Source organism: Cyprinus carpio, chromosome A10, assembly GCF_018340385.1.
Source record: "Cyprinus carpio isolate SPL01 chromosome A10, ASM1834038v1, whole genome shotgun sequence".
Lineage (NCBI taxonomy): Eukaryota > Metazoa > Chordata > Actinopteri > Cypriniformes > Cyprinidae > Cyprinus > Cyprinus carpio.
The window spans coordinates 18,384,586-18,403,862 of record NC_056581.1 but is presented as its reverse complement, the minus strand read 5'-3'; the positions used below and the strand labels follow the sequence as shown (position 1 = coordinate 18,403,862).

At 35.1% G+C, this 19,277-nt stretch overlaps 1 protein-coding gene across 3 annotated transcripts; it reads right to left on the bottom strand.

The window, feature by feature from the left end:
• Positions 1 to 328: 328 nt before the first annotated feature.
• On the bottom strand, positions 329 to 18,973 carry LOC109110448 (N-alpha-acetyltransferase 25, NatB auxiliary subunit-like). 3 transcript variants are annotated; one of them, XM_042765605.1, is made up of 24 exons: positions 18,837 to 18,973; positions 16,496 to 16,581; positions 15,192 to 15,330; positions 14,706 to 14,824; positions 13,355 to 13,429; positions 13,148 to 13,255; positions 12,990 to 13,068; positions 10,475 to 10,586; positions 10,246 to 10,335; positions 9,870 to 10,042; positions 9,671 to 9,783; positions 8,934 to 9,141; positions 8,671 to 8,760; positions 8,401 to 8,581; positions 7,144 to 7,243; positions 6,894 to 7,045; positions 6,671 to 6,796; positions 6,351 to 6,594; positions 4,851 to 4,980; positions 4,503 to 4,568; positions 3,966 to 4,063; positions 3,770 to 3,880; positions 3,529 to 3,675; positions 329 to 2,458 (listed from the first exon to the last, which is right to left on the bottom strand). In XM_042765605.1, the coding sequence occupies exons 1-24, from the start codon at positions 18,892 to 18,894 to the stop codon at positions 2,336 to 2,338; spliced, it is 2,928 nt and encodes a 975-aa protein (XP_042621539.1). In that variant the 5' UTR covers positions 18,895 to 18,973; the 3' UTR covers positions 329 to 2,335. The 3 variants fall into 3 exon arrangements, with proteins under 3 accessions (XP_042621539.1, XP_042621540.1, XP_042621541.1); XM_042765606.1 differs by having other exon boundaries at positions 4,851 to 4,974; XM_042765607.1 differs by lacking the exon at positions 18,837 to 18,973 and adding an exon at positions 18,626 to 18,814.
• Positions 18,974 to 19,277: the final 304 nt, after the last annotated feature.

Below are 19,277 nucleotides of genomic sequence, written 5' to 3'. Positions count from 1 at the left end.
ATATATTACATAACTATTGCATTAATATTAATTAGTATCGTGCGATTCTCTCAAAATTGATTGGAATAATTATTTAAGAAATGAAAATTTGTCTGGAATGGGTCGAAATCCTGCAAGCAAACAAAATACAAAAGCAAACCATTTTTTCAAGATCAAATCATTTTAAGGTCAACGTGAAATCATGCAGTGTTAAATCACTCACAGTAAGACCAGGAACATGTATGAAGTAAATCCCTTGATTTCATGCTGACTTTAAAGATAAAGCAAGCCGTGTGAATGCAAATCCTGCTCGCATGAAAGGGTGCAAAAAAAGCAGACACGGCATGTGGAACATTTACTTTTTATTTAAAAAGTCCTTTTCACATTCCAGTGTTTTTGTTTGTATTTTCTCAATTTCCCTAATAAAAGATTTCCTCAGCCGAAAGCCTCCCAACACCTCTTGACCATCTCCAAACGACCTCCTCAGTCCAGACGCGCCCGTCGTCCTCCAGCTTTGTGAGGACGCACAATGAGCCCTTCAGTGCACAACCTGTCCCGAATCCCGTCGTGTTGGATCAACATAACAATAAAAAAAAGAGAAAGTGTCTTTCCACCCTCCCCGAGCAGGTCTAAAGCTTGTAGATCGCAGCACACCGTATAACACACGCTAGAAACATTACATGATTCATAATGGCGCTCGGAAATATTGTAAACAAGTTGCACCTCCCGGTAGACATCAACAAATCAGTCGTATAAAAACCTGTCTTTGACTCTACTGCGACACTAAAGAGTTATTTCACCCCAAAATGAAAATTCTGTCATTATTTACCCTCATGTTGTTCCAGACGTGTAATCGATTCATCTTCAGAACACAAATTTAGATATTTTTAATCAAATCTGAGAAGTTTCTGTCCCTTCACTAAACGTCTGTTCACGTCTGTTCACCCAAAAACTGTTCAGACAAAACATTCTTAAAGATAAATCCATACGAGTTCAGCGAGTTCATTCCAAGTCTTCTGAAGATTAACAGATTTATTTTAGACTTTTATTCACAAAAACATTCAAACAGTGTTTGTTACATTTGGGTGCGCATGAACAAACCAATGAGATTCGTTCTCGCGCATCAAACAAGTATGCTTGAACTTGTTTATTTTTACCTATGTGAATAAAAGCATAAATTAAATCTGTTCATCATACAGTATAAAACGATCCTGTCTATTCAGAAGACTTAAATTAAACTGCTCGATTCATATTAATAAAAAATAAAAATTACGAATGTTTCTGTCTAGACTTTCAGTAAAGGGACAGAAATATCTCAAAATGGATTAATATCATTATTTGTGTTCTGAAGATGAGTGAATTTATGGGTTTGGAATGACACGAGTGAGTAAACAATGATAGTTTTTTCATTTTGGGGTGAACTACACCTTTAACGCAAGGCTAATTTAGACATTTTCAGTATGCAACAATTATAAAACCCTCACCATCAGTGCAATCACAATTTTTTTTTTTTAAAGTAAACAACACGCCCCAACCAATCAAATCATTAAAGCATAAAATTAATTCCAAACATGATTGAATAAACGTATTTGTCCATCACTTTAACAAACACACACAAACTTTCCCAAACCTCAAGCAGCTGAACTCAATGCTATTTGTTTTCATATGGTGGCGACTCCAATCAAACCGTCGGGAAAGCTACATTTCGTACACTTGTGGCTCAAGTAAAGTCATTTGTAACATACAAACAGATATCGCAACAGAAGCACCCGAAGCATCTGAATACTCGCGCATCCCTGTCAAAAGTTTGCGCAAAATCTCCTCGGGACGAAGCGTAGCTCTTGGCTGGTTGTGCATCGTAAACGGCTACGCGAGCGCGTCGCAGAGTGCGTCAGTCTGGAAGTTGGCTACTTCGGGCCCGTTTTGCTTTTGAGTGTCGTCTGTAAATGAACCGTCAATCGCAAGGTCTACGGCTGGGAAGTGAGACAGACAATAACGCAAGACATTGACAAAAGGACAAAGCAGTTCACTTTAATTCGTCAAGGAGTTCTCGTTGATACTCTTTCTCTTCACACTATGTACAATAATTTATAGCAGTACTTCTAAAATTGCTTATTTTCATTTGCCTATGTAGTTTTGCTAGGGATATGAATTTACGTTTCCATTTAAAAGTGCTGTGCAGAGCACCGTAGATGTTTGTGCTGAAGCCGTTGTTGTGCCTGTATCTGGATGCGAGTAATGAGACGGATAAATAGGAAAAGGAGACGAGACCAGCTGAGTTCACAGACTGAGACGGGAGGGTTGCGTTAGGGGCCGAGGACGCCGTCGCGTGGAGCCGACCGGATCGATGGAGCGCTCAGATTTTGAGGGATTTTAAGGTGTCCGCTCTCTTCTTCAACAGTTCCCCGATCTCCTGCAGCGAGCGCAGGTAGCTGCTCTGAACCTTATCCATGGCTGTCTTTGTGAAGGTCGCTTCCGCCTGAATGAAGCCAGAAAACAGCGGTCAAAAACAGAGAAACGCTTTCTTTGAAGCATCATGACTTAGTTTCAACCTCAGATTGCATTCACACTGATGCATTTCACTAGCTTTACACTATTTATTGGAGCTTGGGCCAGTTTCACAAAAGTCCCAAGTAGTTTTCAAATATTTTCTTAAAAACAATATTTACAACAACTCAATAGATTCATTAAATGATGATTTCTAAGGGACAATTTAAGATGATTCTTATCAAGAATTTGAAGCATTAAGTTTTGTTATTATTAAGAAGTATTTTTGGGAATACAAAATATTCTTAACCTTCTTAAATTATAATTAAACAATAAAAAAAATAAAATAAACCTAAATAATTAAATGATTAAAAATCTTCTAAATTTTAAAATTAAAAAAATTCTATAATTAAACTTGATTAAATACCTTTAAAAAAATTAAGCTAAAAAAAAAATTAAATTATAAAAACAACTTTATAAATTAATTAATTATATTAGAATTAGAACTATTAATTTGAAATAATCATTAAATAATTATTTTTAAATAAAATGAATTTAAGACTGAATTATTACGTTTTGGTATAATAGTCAAGAATTATTTTTGGGAATACAAAAAAAAAATTCAACTTTTTTCCTAAATAAAATAATTAAAATATTTTTTAATCAAAATTAAACAATTCAATTTAAAAATAATACATTATAAATGATATCATAATTACAACAATTAACTTGAAACAACCCGATAAATTCATTAAATGAATTATTTTTAAGATTCTTTTCAAGAATTTGAATTCTTCTTAAGACTGCTATACCATTAAGAAGCATTTTTGGGAATATTCTTAACTGTTCTTATTTAAATATCCTTAACTTTTCCCTTAATAACTATTTTAAAATGATAAATGTTGGAATATCAAAAACCAACTGAAATAAAAACAATTAAAGCTAAATAGAAATATATATATAAAAAATAAAAATAAAAGCTAATTCAAAGTATAAATAAATGTAATAGTTTCTAAGCATCCCTGGACCAGACTCAATGCTGATAATCTTTTAGAGCCGCACCTCAGACTGGGTCTGTGCCTCCAGACTGAGGGCTCCCAGCTCCAGCGCCGTCAGGCTGAGCTCCTGGCTCTTGATGTGCTCCAGCGCCTGGTTGAGGAGACTCTGCAAGCTGCTGCTGAACTCCTGATAGGCCGAGAGCACCGGAGGCTGTGTGGGAGACACGAATCAGCACATAAACAAAGACTGATCCACATTCCCTGCAACCCTACACTGACTCGGGAGAGATCAGAGCCGCTCCTACCGTTACAGTGCTGGCTTCCTTTTTCTTCTTCTTCTTCTTCTGTAAACTGGACTTCAAGGGTCGGAGGACGCTTCCACAGTAATTAGACACCCACAGGACGATACAAACAGTCTGGAACCAACACGTAAGAATGAATTATTTTTATTTTCTCGAGAGAGTCCTGTATTCTCAAATTCAGTGACGGAGAGAGACTCACTTCAACAAAGTAGACTAGATTCTCCAGTAAAAAGTGTTGCGTCATGCTGTGACTGTCTTTAACTTCTAATAGGTCCCCTTTACATTTCTCCAACATATCTGGAAAATCATGTAGAAAAAAGTCGACATGAAACAATTTGTAACACATTCAACTTTTGTAATAGACTGGAGAGTGAAAGTGGGCTGAATAATGACAATAATTATTATTTTTTTCCCCTGCTCATATGGATTTGGTTACATCAACAGAAAATAAATAATTTTAGAAACAGACAGTATCTGAAATTTGATTTAGGGTGAATTATTTTCATCAGGATTTGATTGGATAGTGAAAGTGGGCTTAATTATTATTATTATGCTGGCCACATGGAATTGGTTTCATCAGCAGAAAAAAAAAAAAAAATCAGAAACAATTTCATTTTAGTGAAAGAAAATAACCAATATTAGTTAATATGGATACCGATATTGATTCAACTTGTGATAAAATGTGAAAAATTAAACATGAATATGTTCAAAAATATTGAAGTAATTTTTAACATACCTTGAAGTTGTACTGCTAAAGACTTGAAAAGATTAGAAATTTGTGTCTGAAGCTCTGATGATTCATCTGAAAATACAAGAGACAAAATTATTAATATATAAGAATTAAACTGAAGAATTAAAAATATAATACAAATGTATATTATGTAATATATAATAAATAGTATAATTTAATAAATATGTAATAAAACAATATATAATATAATTTTTTTTAGTAGAATCTTATTTGTTTCAATCTTTTTCAGGCCAGAAAAATCACACACATTTAAAACTGTGATTGTTACAGAATAAATATGCTATTATTTGCCATGAAATCAAACTGTACATAACGAGGTGTGAAGTAACGAACCCAGTCCGGTGGCCTCGAGCTCCTGGAGGTGCAGAGGGAGCTGTAGAGAGGAGAGCTGACACTGACAGCAACCGCTGGACAGAGCCTGAGCCAGACGAGACGCCACGGGACCCACAAACGGGTACTGAAGCTGAGAAGCACAGCATACACACAATCAGAGGACAGAACTCCCTTTCCTACCCAATACATGTGACCCTGGAGCACAAAACCAGTCCAAATTGAGATTTATACATCATCTGAAAGCTGAATAAATCTCTCCATTGATGTATGGTTTGTTAGGAGGACAATATTTGTCTGAGATACATCTATTTGAAAATCTGGAATCTGAGGGAGCAAAAAAATCTGAATATTGAGAAAATCATCTTTAAAGTTGTTCAAATGAAGTTCTTAGCAATGCATATTACTAATCAAAAATTAAGTTTTGATATATTTACAGTAGGAACTTTACTAAATATCTTCATGGAACATGATCTTTACTTAATATCCTAATGATTTTTGTCATAAAAGAAATGTATATTTATTTTTGAAAATTAAAATGTATTTTTGTCTATTGCTACAAATATACCCCAGAGACTTATGACTGCTTTTGTGCTGCAGGGTCACATATGTTCTGAAAATCGTGTACAAATTTAATCTTGATGTATTTATTTTGTGAGCGTTTAATATTATTAGCAAAAGTAGAAAAATCATAAAATAAAACAAAATGTTATTTTTCTTCACCAGTGTTATTACTGTAACTAAAACTATTAAAAATCACTTTGGTTCACTGAAATAAAATAAAATCTAACGAAATGAAAATTAAAAATGTTGTCTTGGCAACTGAAAACAAGTTTAAGTACTAAAATTACTAAAACTAAAAATTAAACAGAATAAAGCTTAATTAAAATAAACGAATAAAAATGACAAAAGCTCATTACAGAATTACTAAAACTAAAATGAAAACTAAAAATATAATTCAAAATATTAATACTGAAATAGTATAGAAATAATAGTAAAATAACACTGTTCTTCACCTACATTTGGGTTAAGTCAGAAACAGACTAGTTTTAGAGTCAAAGTAATTGGACAGTTGATAAATTACACGGTTTTAGTCTAATAAAAATATTAAAATAAAAAATTTTCAATGATATAAAATAACATTTTAATATTAGATTGAAAAACAGATGAGAAATGTTAACCAAAATAAAATAAAAATGTAAAGGTAAATAAAAATATGGAAAGGAAAAATATAAAAGCACATCACAAAATTACTAAAACGTATACTAAAATGAAGACTGAAAAATATAAAAATAAAAGCTCATTCAAAATATTCATAAATATTATAAATAATATGTGTATGGGAAACTGTATTTTTTATTTTTTTTTATTCATTATTAAAAGCACAATATTGCATGTATTCAGTTAATATAATGTCATAAAACTTGCATGATGCATATACAGTAAAAAAAACAAAAAACAAAAAAAACCTGCATTTGCTAAGCGGTCTGTAACGGTTCTGACCTGCAGCTGTTTTTCCGAGAACTGTGTGGCCTGGTTTAGTGTGTTTTCTAGCTGTGAGAGCAGCGACTGTAGAGAAGATGGTTTGGCCGCCACTCCGTTTTCAGTCGTCTTCTCAGAGTTGCGTGATGCCGGCGGGTGAGAGAGCGCAGAGACGCAGCCAATCAGACGCAGCGTGAGCGACCGCAACCTCAGCCACAGGGTGTCTTCCTCTAGAGAGCGCTGCCTGTGCTCCTCGTTCAGCTGCCTGCAGTGTGTGATCATCATTAAAACAAACCAATGCTTAAAACGTGTAATAGTTCAGGAGGATGAACTCATCGTACCGGTCCTTAGGGTCCCAGCTGACGAGGACAGTCAGGTCGCGGTTGTCCCTTAAGCTGTCCCACGGGATGTCATCCTCTTCCGGACACAGAGACATGGATTTTACGCTCTCCTCTAAAGGAGACGATCTGTGCAACAATGGAAATGCAACATTCAGAAACCTGTCAAAACATCACATTGTGACTTCTAAAAGGCAGAAAATACACTAGATAAAGAGCGACTAACATGTCTGCTTCCAGGAAGAGGTCCAGCAGCATCCTCTCCGTGCGCACCTGGGCAAAGTGCAGCGAGTGATTGAGTCGGTTCCTGAAGCCGATGAACTCAGGGATTTTCTCAAAAGCACCGTACTTATATGCTTGAATAATGTATTCTGAGGTCTGCAGGGTCAAGCAACATGAGCGTGAGTAAATGATGACAGAATTGACATTTTTGGAAGATTCTGTACATAAAGTGCTGTTGAACAATGATAACGCACATCTTTCTGGTTCGAGTGAAAAAACCTGAGGGAGAAGTTACAAGATTGGGAAGCAGCAGCAAACTGGCCTAAAGACTCTGCATAGCGGGTCAATAAATACCTGGATGAAGACAAAACCAAAAACACACTGCTAGTATGAGTCACATTTCACACAAACTGCTTGCTCAGTGCATTTAACCTAATACTGTGATGCATTAATGTGATGCCAAGACTTTAGCTTTTTTATTTTTATAGATGATCATGCAAAGCATACTATGATATTATTGGCTTAATATCTGTAAACTTCTTGTTTTTTTCCTGTATTAGAAGAAATTTCACTTTTCAAAATATTTTGAAGTGTATTTATATTATTATTATTATTTTTATTTTTTTTACTTTGAATTGGTACACAAGGAAATCAAATATTTATTTTGTTGGTGCAAAAAAAAAAAAAAACAGAAATAAAACAATATTTATTTTTTTCCTTACCAGTGTTATTGTTAACAAACTATTAAAATGCCTTCTGTTAATTCAAAACTGAAAATATTAAATAAAATTAAATCTAAATATTATTAAAACTATATGCACATTTATAATGTACATTAAAATAATAATAAAAATAAAATACATATTAAAAACACTGCTAGATTTATGATTAGAATAACTGTGGAAACAGTCTGTGAAAAGGATCCATAAAAATAGTTTTTGTTAATTGAAACATAGCAAACATAAAAATTTTATTAAATAAAAACCTTAAACTTAAATGAAAATTAGAAATGTTCCCTTGGAAACTAACTGAAATAAAATAGGTTTAATTACTAAAACGACTAAAACTGAAATAAAAATAAAAATAAATTAAAGCTAAATAGATGATGAAATATAAAAAAAAAAATGTAAAAAAAAAAGAAAAATCACATCACAAAACTTAAACTAAAATATATATAATTAAAAAATTTTTTTAAATAAAAAGGTAATACAAAATATCAACAAGTACTATAACAGTACATAAATAACACTAAAATAACACACATCTTGGTTACAACAGAAACCAGGGGATGTGATTGGTTATTTATTATTACATGGTTTATTTAGTTTTTAATGTGTATGGTAATGTGTTTATTTTCAATGGTATAATTGGTTTTCCAATATAAAGTACAATATTTAATGTATGCAGTTAATCTCTAATAATGATAAAAGAATTGCTCTTTAAACAGGAACATGCATTCAAAAAAGTAATTTAATATAGCCTTTATATATTAATAAAAGACACATTCTTACCCTATGGTGTCGTGCTGGACGTGTTTGGCGTCCAGACTGGAGTAAAGATCTACCACCGGCTCAAAAGCCCCCAGACGGCAGTACAGAAGCAAAAGCAGCAGTTTGAACTGAGCGTTGGAGGAACTGTGGGAGAGACCTTCCTCTAACAGCCCCAGACACTGCCACAACATGTTCTGATCACCTACAACACAGACACAGCAATCGCTCATCAATAACAAGAAAACATGAACGCTTTCAATCCAGCTGAGTGTAAATGAGGAGCAGACTCACCCGTCTCCAGCCACAGGTCTACATAGACATGAGCCGCCATGAGACAGTACATATCTGAGAACTGTAGCTCTGTTTTTAAACAGGACTTCCCTAGAACAGAAAGAAAACAGGAAATTGTAACATTACAGTTCCAATGAAATACGCATTAAATAGAAATAAATATAAACATTTGATAGGAAGCCAAATAAGTATTAGACGCTGGCATTATATCAATTGAAAAGAAAGAAATCATAATAGTTCAACCTGCCTAGTCATCTGCTTACCGAACTGTAAGCCGTGCTGGTAATGTGCCTTCAGTTCTTTGATGAGGCCCAGTTTGCCCTCGGTGTTGAGCGCGTGCTGCTGGCCCAGACTGCGGCTCAGCTGGGTCACACACAGATGTCTCTGCAGAGCCCGCGTGTCTCCTGGAAGAGCAACACCATCCTCTCCCGGTGCGCACAGAGGCACCGCCTCCATTAGCCTGTTGATGAACTGAGACAGTCGCAAGAAAGTTCATATATGTGACCCTGGACCACAAAACCAGTCATAAGCGTCAATTTTACAAAATTGAGATTTATACATCATTTCATACAAGCTGAAAATCGAGTGGTTTCGTTGTAGTTTTTGAAAAATGTTCTGTTAAATAAAATATCTCCTTTTGAATTGGACTTTGAGCTTTGTAACTTTGCATATCTTTTGTTTATGCTCAAACAGCAATATTATAGACTAACTAAAGTTTAAAAAGCGAAAAAGCATAATAGGACCCCTTTAAGAAAAAAACAAAACCAAACAAAACATGGCCTTAAAGTTTCTCTGTAATAAATTCTATGTTGAATCAAATAAAATATTTCATTCTAAAGCTACTTTTTGTGATGTCTATTTGATGCTTTTCTCATTAAACACAGTAATGACTTTAAATATTCTTTTAGGGGTAAGCAAATACACATATATACATACATTATCTTATTTGGTGCAAGGGGATCTGCTGTGATGCAATGATCTTGCTTCTCATCGTGATTACCTGCACATGTTGGTCAGGTGTGAGAAGATCCAGAAAGATCTTCAGGTCGGTGATGCAACATGGCTTGTCTCCAAACTTCACGAAGAACTGGAACATGAGCTCAAGAGGTTCACCTGCATCACGGTGGGAAAACACGTCAGAAACACACAGCAAACATGCAGCCTGCGTTGCGTGTAAAGCAGCCTGACCCATCCTGTACCTAGCTGCTGTGCTTCAGGACAGCTGCGCTCCCGGAGCCGTCTGATGAGCTCCAGACGGGCCAGGTACGGCCCTCTCAGGTGCTTGGACTCCTTCGCTTCTTCTGTGGCTATTCGGTCCTCCATGAAGCTGAGGGCCTGGGCTGTGGAGGCATGCACCTCCCCTTCTGCTGAACTGCAGTGTTGAGAGGAACACCACAACATGCATGAGAATGAGTGTGTTCAGAATGGCAACTACTTTCTAGTATGCAAACTGTGCTCAATATGCATGGAATATCCAATCACCTACAGCCAGTATACAACTTAGTATACTTGACTTTCCATTTCAAGTGCAACAAACTCTTTCCCAGATATATAATTGCTGAATTTTCTACTTACTGAGCTCCTTCCTGTGGAGGTGTCCAGCTCTGATCAATGAGGTGGAACAAAGAGTCAAAGTACAATAAGTAGAACTGCCAGTCATCAGGGCTGCAGGGAAAGACATAAAACGATTAACATCTTACACGTGACAGGTTAACTGATAAAATGGAACAATTTCACTCAGAAGTGGCTATTTATGTTAAATCCGTTCAAGAAACAGAAAGAAATGGATCAGTAGTGCACTCACTTTTTCAGGAGCAGCTTGCAGGACAGCGCGTTGCACTCGGCCCAGCGCTCCAGACGGCGGTACATCATCATGCATTTGTTCTCACGGCTCTGCAGTTCACTGGTCAGCTTCTCTGAGGGAGACATGGCAAAATGACTAAGAGACATTAAATGTGCGGATAAAATCAACTGGTTGCGCATTCTTTGTGATACAAACATTAAAAACAATGTCAATGGTAGAAGCGCATAGAATGTATAATGTTTTGAAAAGAAGTCTCTTATGCACATCAAATCTGCATTTATTTGATTAGAAAAACAGTGAAAAATAATGAAATATTTTTACAATTTAAAATAACTTTTTTGTATTTGAATATATTTTAAAATGTAATTTATTCCTGTGATCAAAGCTGAATTTTCAGCATCATTCCTCCAGTCTTCAGTGTCACATGATCCTTCAGAAATCATTCTAATATGATTTCTGCTCAAGAAACATTTCTGATTACCAATTATTATTATCAATGCACATTAATATTTTTGTGGAAACTGTAAAACATTTTTTTCAGGATTCTTTAAATAGAAGGTTCAAAAGAACAGCATTTATTTGAAAGAGAAATACTTTGTAACATTATTAATGCTTATTAATTATTAATGTCACTTTTGATCAATATAATGCATCCTTGCTGTATAAAACATTAATGTCTTACAAAAAAATTTATTGACTGCAAAATTTTGAACTAGGGGTTCAACGACTTTTCGTGACTTTTTTGTGATGAAAATCAAGTCAACGTCAACCAGTCGCTGATGACATCATGAATGAACAAATAAATCTGAACCTTGAAGGTGATGATACACGGGGCAACTTTTTGAGTAATGTCGCCGAGCGATGTTGCTAGAGCACTTTCCCATTAAGAATGGGCAACAAATTTCTATCGGAATACCTTAGATCGATATTTGTTGAAATTTCGAGCATCCTGATGGTATAATGTCACAAGTCTCGTGGAGCACTTTCGAAGAATGCATTTATTCGTCATTATAAATGTTTGGCAACAGAGTATAAATGTGGACTTCAAAGATTTCTCGTCCCGTTGCGCCCTCTATAGGACCAGCCACTAGTCAACGTCAAGCTTAAAGCGTCACGGCAAAGCATTAAATTTGACTAGTCTGTGCAACCCGTATTTTGAACAGTGATGTATATTCAGTAGGGCTGCCCTCGACTAAAGATTTTTCTAGTCGACTAGTATTCGTTCACATTAAGCATTAGTCAGCTAATCACACGTTTATTAACAAACCATTTAAGTCATGCTAATGAGCCTTTAATTGCCTACATGCCCGAATAAGCGCACACATAAAGCTTGCCACAGCACACCGGCAGAAGTAATGATGATGAATGTGTCAGGGAAAAACAGTAAGATTAAACTGCATTAACATTTTAATAATCTATTGAGATAAAGTGTTTTCGGCTTAAGAGATGAATTCGGAAATTAGAATTTTATTTTTTATTTTTTCAGGTTTGAATTGTTTAATTTGAAAGTAGACATTTCACTCTCTATAGATATTTTTCATGTCTGTAAGGCAAGCATAACATGGAGTTTCACACTCAAATTCACAGAGACCGAGACGGCAGAAAGCGGATCCTGTTTGCTTGCATTATTTTACAAAAGAGCAACGTAGAGGCTTTACAGATTCGAAAGATGTATTACTCTTATCTGTATGACTAAAATAACGGAGTATTTTAAGAGCAAGTGACCGCACCGGCGCCTCCATCTGTCACGCTGTGAGTGCTACTGTTCAGTGCTGCTACTACTTACATATTTCAGAAGATAAGCCATATTTGAGGTCGATGAATGATAGGTGAGCGTTTGAATGTAACCTCACTGTATTACCACAAAATCCAGCTGTTAACGATCTGTTCATTACTGACCGCGTGACCTCACCACTTCCTGTGGATTTTGTTTTTCTGCGACTAAGCGACTAATAAAATTCTTCTTGTCGACTTAAGGTTAGTCGACTATTATGGGGGCAGCCCTAATATTCAGTTATTTGACTCCAGGTTACTTTATACCAAAAATAGATGTGAACTATAAGCTATTGTTTCTGCCACAGAACAAAAAATAAAAATAATTGTGACTTTTATTCTTGCAATTCTGACTTTTTTTCTGAGAACTGCAAAATATAAATTTAGAATTCAGATGTTTCCTTGCAATTCCGAGTTTACATATCAAATAAAAAAAAGGTCACTGCGACCTTTTTTCTCACAAATCTGATTTTATATCTTGCAATTCATAATCAAGTCAGAACTGTGAGAGAAAAAGGTCACAATTACCTTTTTTTTTTTTTTTTAATCCTGTACTGGATACAAGCTTTCATAACAACATGCTGTTTATACGGAGAAAAATCCCCATACGTTGGTAACTGTTGTTCTTTTTACATGCTTCTCATCTCTGGTAACTAACAGCATGTCACACATGCAACACACATACATTCAACTGGAAATAACCCAGAATTTTCCTTTGAAGAACACAGTGTTTTCTCCTCACCTCCAAGTGGCCCCTGAACCACCTCCAGCGCCTCCACATATTTCCCCAAACGCTCCAAGATCATGAAGTACAGCTGGACCTGGAACGGCCGATGGAAAATGCATCATAAACTTCATATGGCTGAAACCAGAAACAGATTATTGATAGTACCATCCTACCTCAGCTTCTGCCTCTATTTTCTCCTCCTTTACCATTTTTTCCACCATACGCTCAGCCAGCGGCAGGAACATGGTCTGGGAGAGCTTCTCGTCTTGTGCTGAGATAGACTGAAGCACATAATGCATTGCTGATGTTGATTTATTTTGTTCTGCATGGGTTCATCTCTGAAATGTATTGTTTATGCAAGCGAGAAAACACCACTGTACCTGCATCACCAAGCTCATAACCGACCAAAAGTAATATGGGTTTTTGGGGACAATTTTATACAGTGCCATTCCAGCCTGTCAGAAGTGTGGAAAGACAAAAGTCATTCTTTCAACACAAACATGTTTGTTTGAGAAAAAAAAAACAAAAAAAACATGAAAACTGCTCCTGAATAGAATGAATATCATACCTACAAGCAAATCCTTCCCAGCTAACACACAAAGCACCAGTTATGTGATTTATTGGTACTTCACTTATTTGACACGTTGCATGCTCGTAGTTTCTTTTGCACTTCAGTGAAATGATATACAGCGTGTGCCACCACATTTGCATGTGCAATTGAAGAGTGCATGCTACAAGCACAGTATAACGTCTTACAGAACAGGACAGTTCATTTTTCTGAGGTGAGAGACTTTTTGTTTCATAAGATACAAAAATAACAATAGATTAATGAGACTGACAGCCTGACAACATCTCTTTTTTTTGTTAGTAAGTTTTATTTTTTTCTTAATTATAAAATTATTTCTAAATACAAGATATAATTATACTTTACAGTGGATTCAATATTTATTTTGGTTACTATTTTTGTAATAATAATAATAATAATAATAATAATAATAAATGCTCCGTGTGCTTTTCCACCAAAATAAAAATAAAAAAACTCAACGCTTTAATGTTTGAAAATCTATCAATTAAGAAAGCCATAAAAATAAGTACTGGACAATAAAATAAATATTAGATCATTTTAAATACTAAACTTTTTATATTACACCGAATAATAAATCCTACTATTTCTTTTTTTTTTTTATATATATATATATATATATATATATTTACTTCTGCAATAAAAAAATAAATAAATAAATAAATAATAATGGCTCCCTGTGGTTTTCTGCCAAAATAAAACTCAATGGGTTTAATGTTTGAAAACGCAGAAATTAAGACAGCCATAAATATTAGTACTGGAAAATAAAATTATTATTAATGTTTTTATTATACACTTTTTAAATTCTATTTTATTATTTTAAAGTGAATAATAAATAGTAATTTCTTTTTATATTCTTATTTTGTTGATTTTATTTAAATATTATTATTAATAATAATAATTAATAATAATAATTATATTTTTATTATTACTACTGCTCTTATTATTACAGTGATATTGATATATAATCTCAATTTTTGCTGAATTTTGCAGCCCTACAAACAACCACAGCAAACATGGAGATTTTTTTTAAACTGCATTTTTATCAGAAAAATCACAATTTGATTTTCCCCTACATAATTCAGCCCTAATTCAGTTTTAAAACAGGATGTGAAGACTGATTAAATAAGAGCGGATACAAATAAAACCTGTTGCATTTTCTTGTACTCTCCGACCCGGGCGTAAGCCATGAAGAGGTGAGAGTGGTACTCCTCGCTCGTTGGAACTTTCCGGACTGCAGCTTCATAAAGCTTGGTCACTAACTTGGCTGTAGAAAGAAAGAGCAAAATGCATAGAGTTTCTGGGTTTGTGGTCCATGTCAGTTAACTTTGTATATTACACTGTGTTCCAAATTATTATGCAAGTGACATATCAATAGGATTTCGGTACAGTAAAGAGATTTTTGTTTGGGTGGTTTTTCACAGCTTTTTAGAAACTGGTATCAATCTCAGACAGGTTTGGTCAATAGTTTTTCGCGAAATATTGTTAGTTTTGATTGCTTTTGCAAGACATTGCATTGTTTCATACTTTCCATCTTCAGAAAGATCTTTCTTCTGTGAAAAACAACACAAACAAAAATCTGACATTCATAGTTTGCAGGGAAGAGGTTCTGCGTCTGTGCTTTAAACACTCACGCCGGTGCATTTCTCTGTAGAGGATGGTCAGGGCCTGCAGGGAGTTGTCGTCTGTGGGTTCGAGAACGGCCACTTCCTGCGCCAGTGTGAAGGCTTCATCCTGTTTTCCTGTGCGCTGCAGACCGATCGCCTTCAAGACCTGCCAATCAAGAGCAGAGCATGTCACAAATGTGTCTGGTGCTAATTTACCAATCTAACAGGTCAAATTCATGACGCTTTTTTTCTTTCATAAAGTGCCCCCCTTTTTTCTTTCATAAAGTTTTGGGATTCTTTTGGAGTATGTTTACATTAGTTTTAAGTGCATGAAATGTTTTAGTTTTCTTTTGTTTTATTATTATCAATTCGTTTTTGAAATTTAGACAGCCATAAGTATTGTATTTTTACTGAGAAACTGTAAAATTACTATTATTACAATATTATTTTAATAATATGGGTTAATAATATGGTCATGGGGTTCTGGGAGAAAAAAAGTAGGGCTGTGCAAAAAATCGAATGCGGTTTTCATGCGCATCTAATCAGTAAAGACGCTCCTGTGATTAGTAGTGTATCTCCAGCACGTGCGTTCAGATCAGGGTTGCCAGGTTTTCACAACAAATCCTGCCCAGTTGCTTCTCAAAACTAGTCCAAAACTAGTCCAATCGCGTTTCCAGGAGGTTCCCCGATAAAAAATTGCATCCCGGGGTTAAAATATATGTTTTTTGGCAGGGTTGCCCTGGGAATATTCACATTTTAGGGGCTAAATATCACGTTATTGGTATTGGGGTCGCTTTAACCCGCGGACATGAAAAACAACCGCAGACTTGGCAACACTGGTTCAGGTGGAGGAGCGCCAATTTACGACACAGAGCCGTAGTCCACCGACAAGCTACACAGAATCACTTTCAGAATCGACAAAGAATCGCCTGCGATTTTAAAAATCGATTTTGTGTAGATTGTCAGTGAATTACGGCTCTGTGTAGTAAATGCCAACCATTGTTGCCAAGTCTGTGGTGTTTTTCATGTTCGCGGGTTGAAGCGACCCCAATACCAATAACGTGATATTTAGCCCCTAAAATGTGAATATTACCACAGGGAACCCTGCCAAAAACGTGTATTTTTATCGCACCAGAACGAAACGCGATTGGACTAGTTTTAAGAAGCAATTGGGCAGCCTTTGTTTCGGAACGAAACGCGATTGGACTAGTTTTGAGTGCTGGAGATATACTACTAATCACAGGAGCGCCTTTACTGAGGAGATGTGCATGAATATCGCATTCGATTTTTTGCACAGCCCTAAAAAAAAAGAAATATATATTTGGAAACACCTTTGCGCAGTGAAGATCTTTGTGCTTCTTCAGCAGTTTGTCAGCCTGCTGGATTGCCATCTTGTTATTGCCATTGTCAAGGTAATCTAGAGGAGAAAAACACGTTCAATACAACATAACAGCACTGCTGTGGAAGTTAATTAACATTTTTGACAATTACCAAAGAGAACAACCATGTGTTTCCATCATTAAAGTGTGAATTAAGACTGATAAACCAGTCACTGCCACTAATCCGCCAGTCAAACTTCACTAGACCAGTACCTAATTACAATTTAAAGTATGCATTAGTGCCGTCAAATGATTAATCGTGATTAATCGCATCCAAAATAAACGTTATTTTGTTTGCATAATATGTGTGTGTACTGTGTATATTTATTATGTATATATAATTTTTGTTTGCATAATATTTTTTTTATATATATATATATAAGTAAAATATGTTATGTTTATGTATTAAATTTATTTATAATATAAATTGAATATAAATATATACATGCAAATACATGTAAATAATTTCAAAATATGTACTGTATGTGTGTGTGTATTTAAAACATACATAATAAATATACATAGTACACACACACATATTATGTAAACAAAAACTTTTATTTTGGATGCGATTAATCGTGATTAATCGTTTAACAGCACTAGTATGCATGCAGTTACAAACCTTTTTTTTAATTCAAATTTTTGAATCTCTTGAGTTCATGAAGGTGATGTAAATGATGACAGAAACTGACCTTTAATCAGCTTCTTTACCTCACAGAGATGGTCATGAGAAATTTAACGGCGCCACAAACCTCAAGTTACATTATAAGTGGAGAAAATTAGAAATATGACCCCTTCAAAACAGCCATGTACATCCAGTCATGCTAAACCATAAGAAACGCAGTGATCACACACACAGACCCCTGACTGTGAGAACGTTCTCTCACCAGCTGCCCGATGCGATTCAGACTGCAAGAACCCTCCCTTCCCACGAGTCTCTGCTAAAAGAACACAGGACCATGTCTGACGACAGCTGGATGCCAAAATTAACCAGGCCAGACTGTACATTTGGACTTTCTACGAGAGAACACTTCCGTGTTTCTGTAAATGAATGCATCCTTCCTTATAACTGTTACATTTCTAATCAGTCACCCACACAAATACAGATCAACTTCACACAACAGAATGGCAAGAGTGCACAGAGCACTAGAATGAAGGTCACTGATCTATTAATCAATATAACCTCACGTGCACAGCGCAGCATCTCTAGTGCAGCAGAACAATAGCGAGTCATTGATATTTTATTTAATTAAAAAAAAAATATTATAAAATATATTGTTTGAATCAATGCAATTTCGTGCACATATTTCATGCACATATATCTTTAATTAGAAATATGCATGGTGATACTACTCTTTGTATTAATATATATGAACTAATATAGATTAATATTAATCTACTTTATTCTTATCTACCTTTAATTTATCTAACGAGTGCAAGTGAATGTTAGAAACACTAGATTTCTGTGTGCAACTTGTTTAGTCTTGACCAAATTCAATGGTGGTGTCTTGCACAAAAGAGCAAGGAACAAAAGGAAAAAAAAGAAACAAATTAAACAAAAATACAATATTAAATTAAATTAACTTAAACCGAAGTTATGCTATCCACAAGGTTATGTATTAAGACCGATTAAGTTTAAAGGTTCAAGCATTTAAAGCCACTTATACGGCATTTCTGCACAGCTTTGGATAAATTTTTAAAAAATTTATTTAATTTTTAAAAATTAATTAATTAATTAATTAATTAAAACGCATTGGTTCATAACTATATAAACAAAGAGGCTTACATATAATCTCTGGAAGACAATAAACAGGTCTACCTTCTGATCATTTAGCCACAAAGCTCAACTATACGCATCTATAATGTAACTACTCATGTTATTACAGCATTAATAAATTATTAAGCATGTAAAGCATCTGTCTGAGACTCTATACACATAACAACTCATAGAAAATACGAACAATTAAAGCACAAATGGCTCATATAGTGTGAACTGGTTGATCAAATGACATTAACGCTGATCTTTGGATATTTAAACATTATTTCAGTGCTTAGATGGGCTATAAACAGGCTTTACTCTACCGATTGAAACGTCAGAGTGTGACCGCGTAAGGACGCACTGTCATCAGGCGCCGCAGCCGAACCGACACCGCGGCTTCAGCTCCACAGGCCTCACCGGCTCTCCACAGCTCCTGCAGCCCTTTGATAAACTCAGTAACGCACAGGCCGGTCGTACAGCACTAGTCAGACCCGATATGTCTGTGTAAGCTCAGGACTGCGATGTGAATCTTACCGTAAATGGGTCGCAGTCTCCTGTCGTTGGGGTCTTGCACATGGCCCCTCGCCGCCATGATGGAGCTGAGCAGGATTAATTGGTGCGCATGCGCAGAGCGAGCACTCCGGAAACACTTTAAACAGGAGCCTGGAGTCATGTGTCATTCAGTGTCACTGTAAAAGACACATCCCTGCTTTTTCTTGCATACAAAAAAGAAATGCAGTGGTACGACCAAGTTTTTTGTTTTCATTCAAAAAGAAGTGCAGGGGAGAAAGGGTCTGTGGATAGGGGGTATGAAAAACAGTGTAAAAAATTTAAAATAAAAAATTAACATATTAATTAAAATTAAATAAAAAATAAACAAGGGAAAAAATTAATTATTTTATTTAAAAATAGAATAAAAAATATAAATTGATTTAAAAAAAATTATTTAAAATTAAAATCATTTTATAAAAAAAA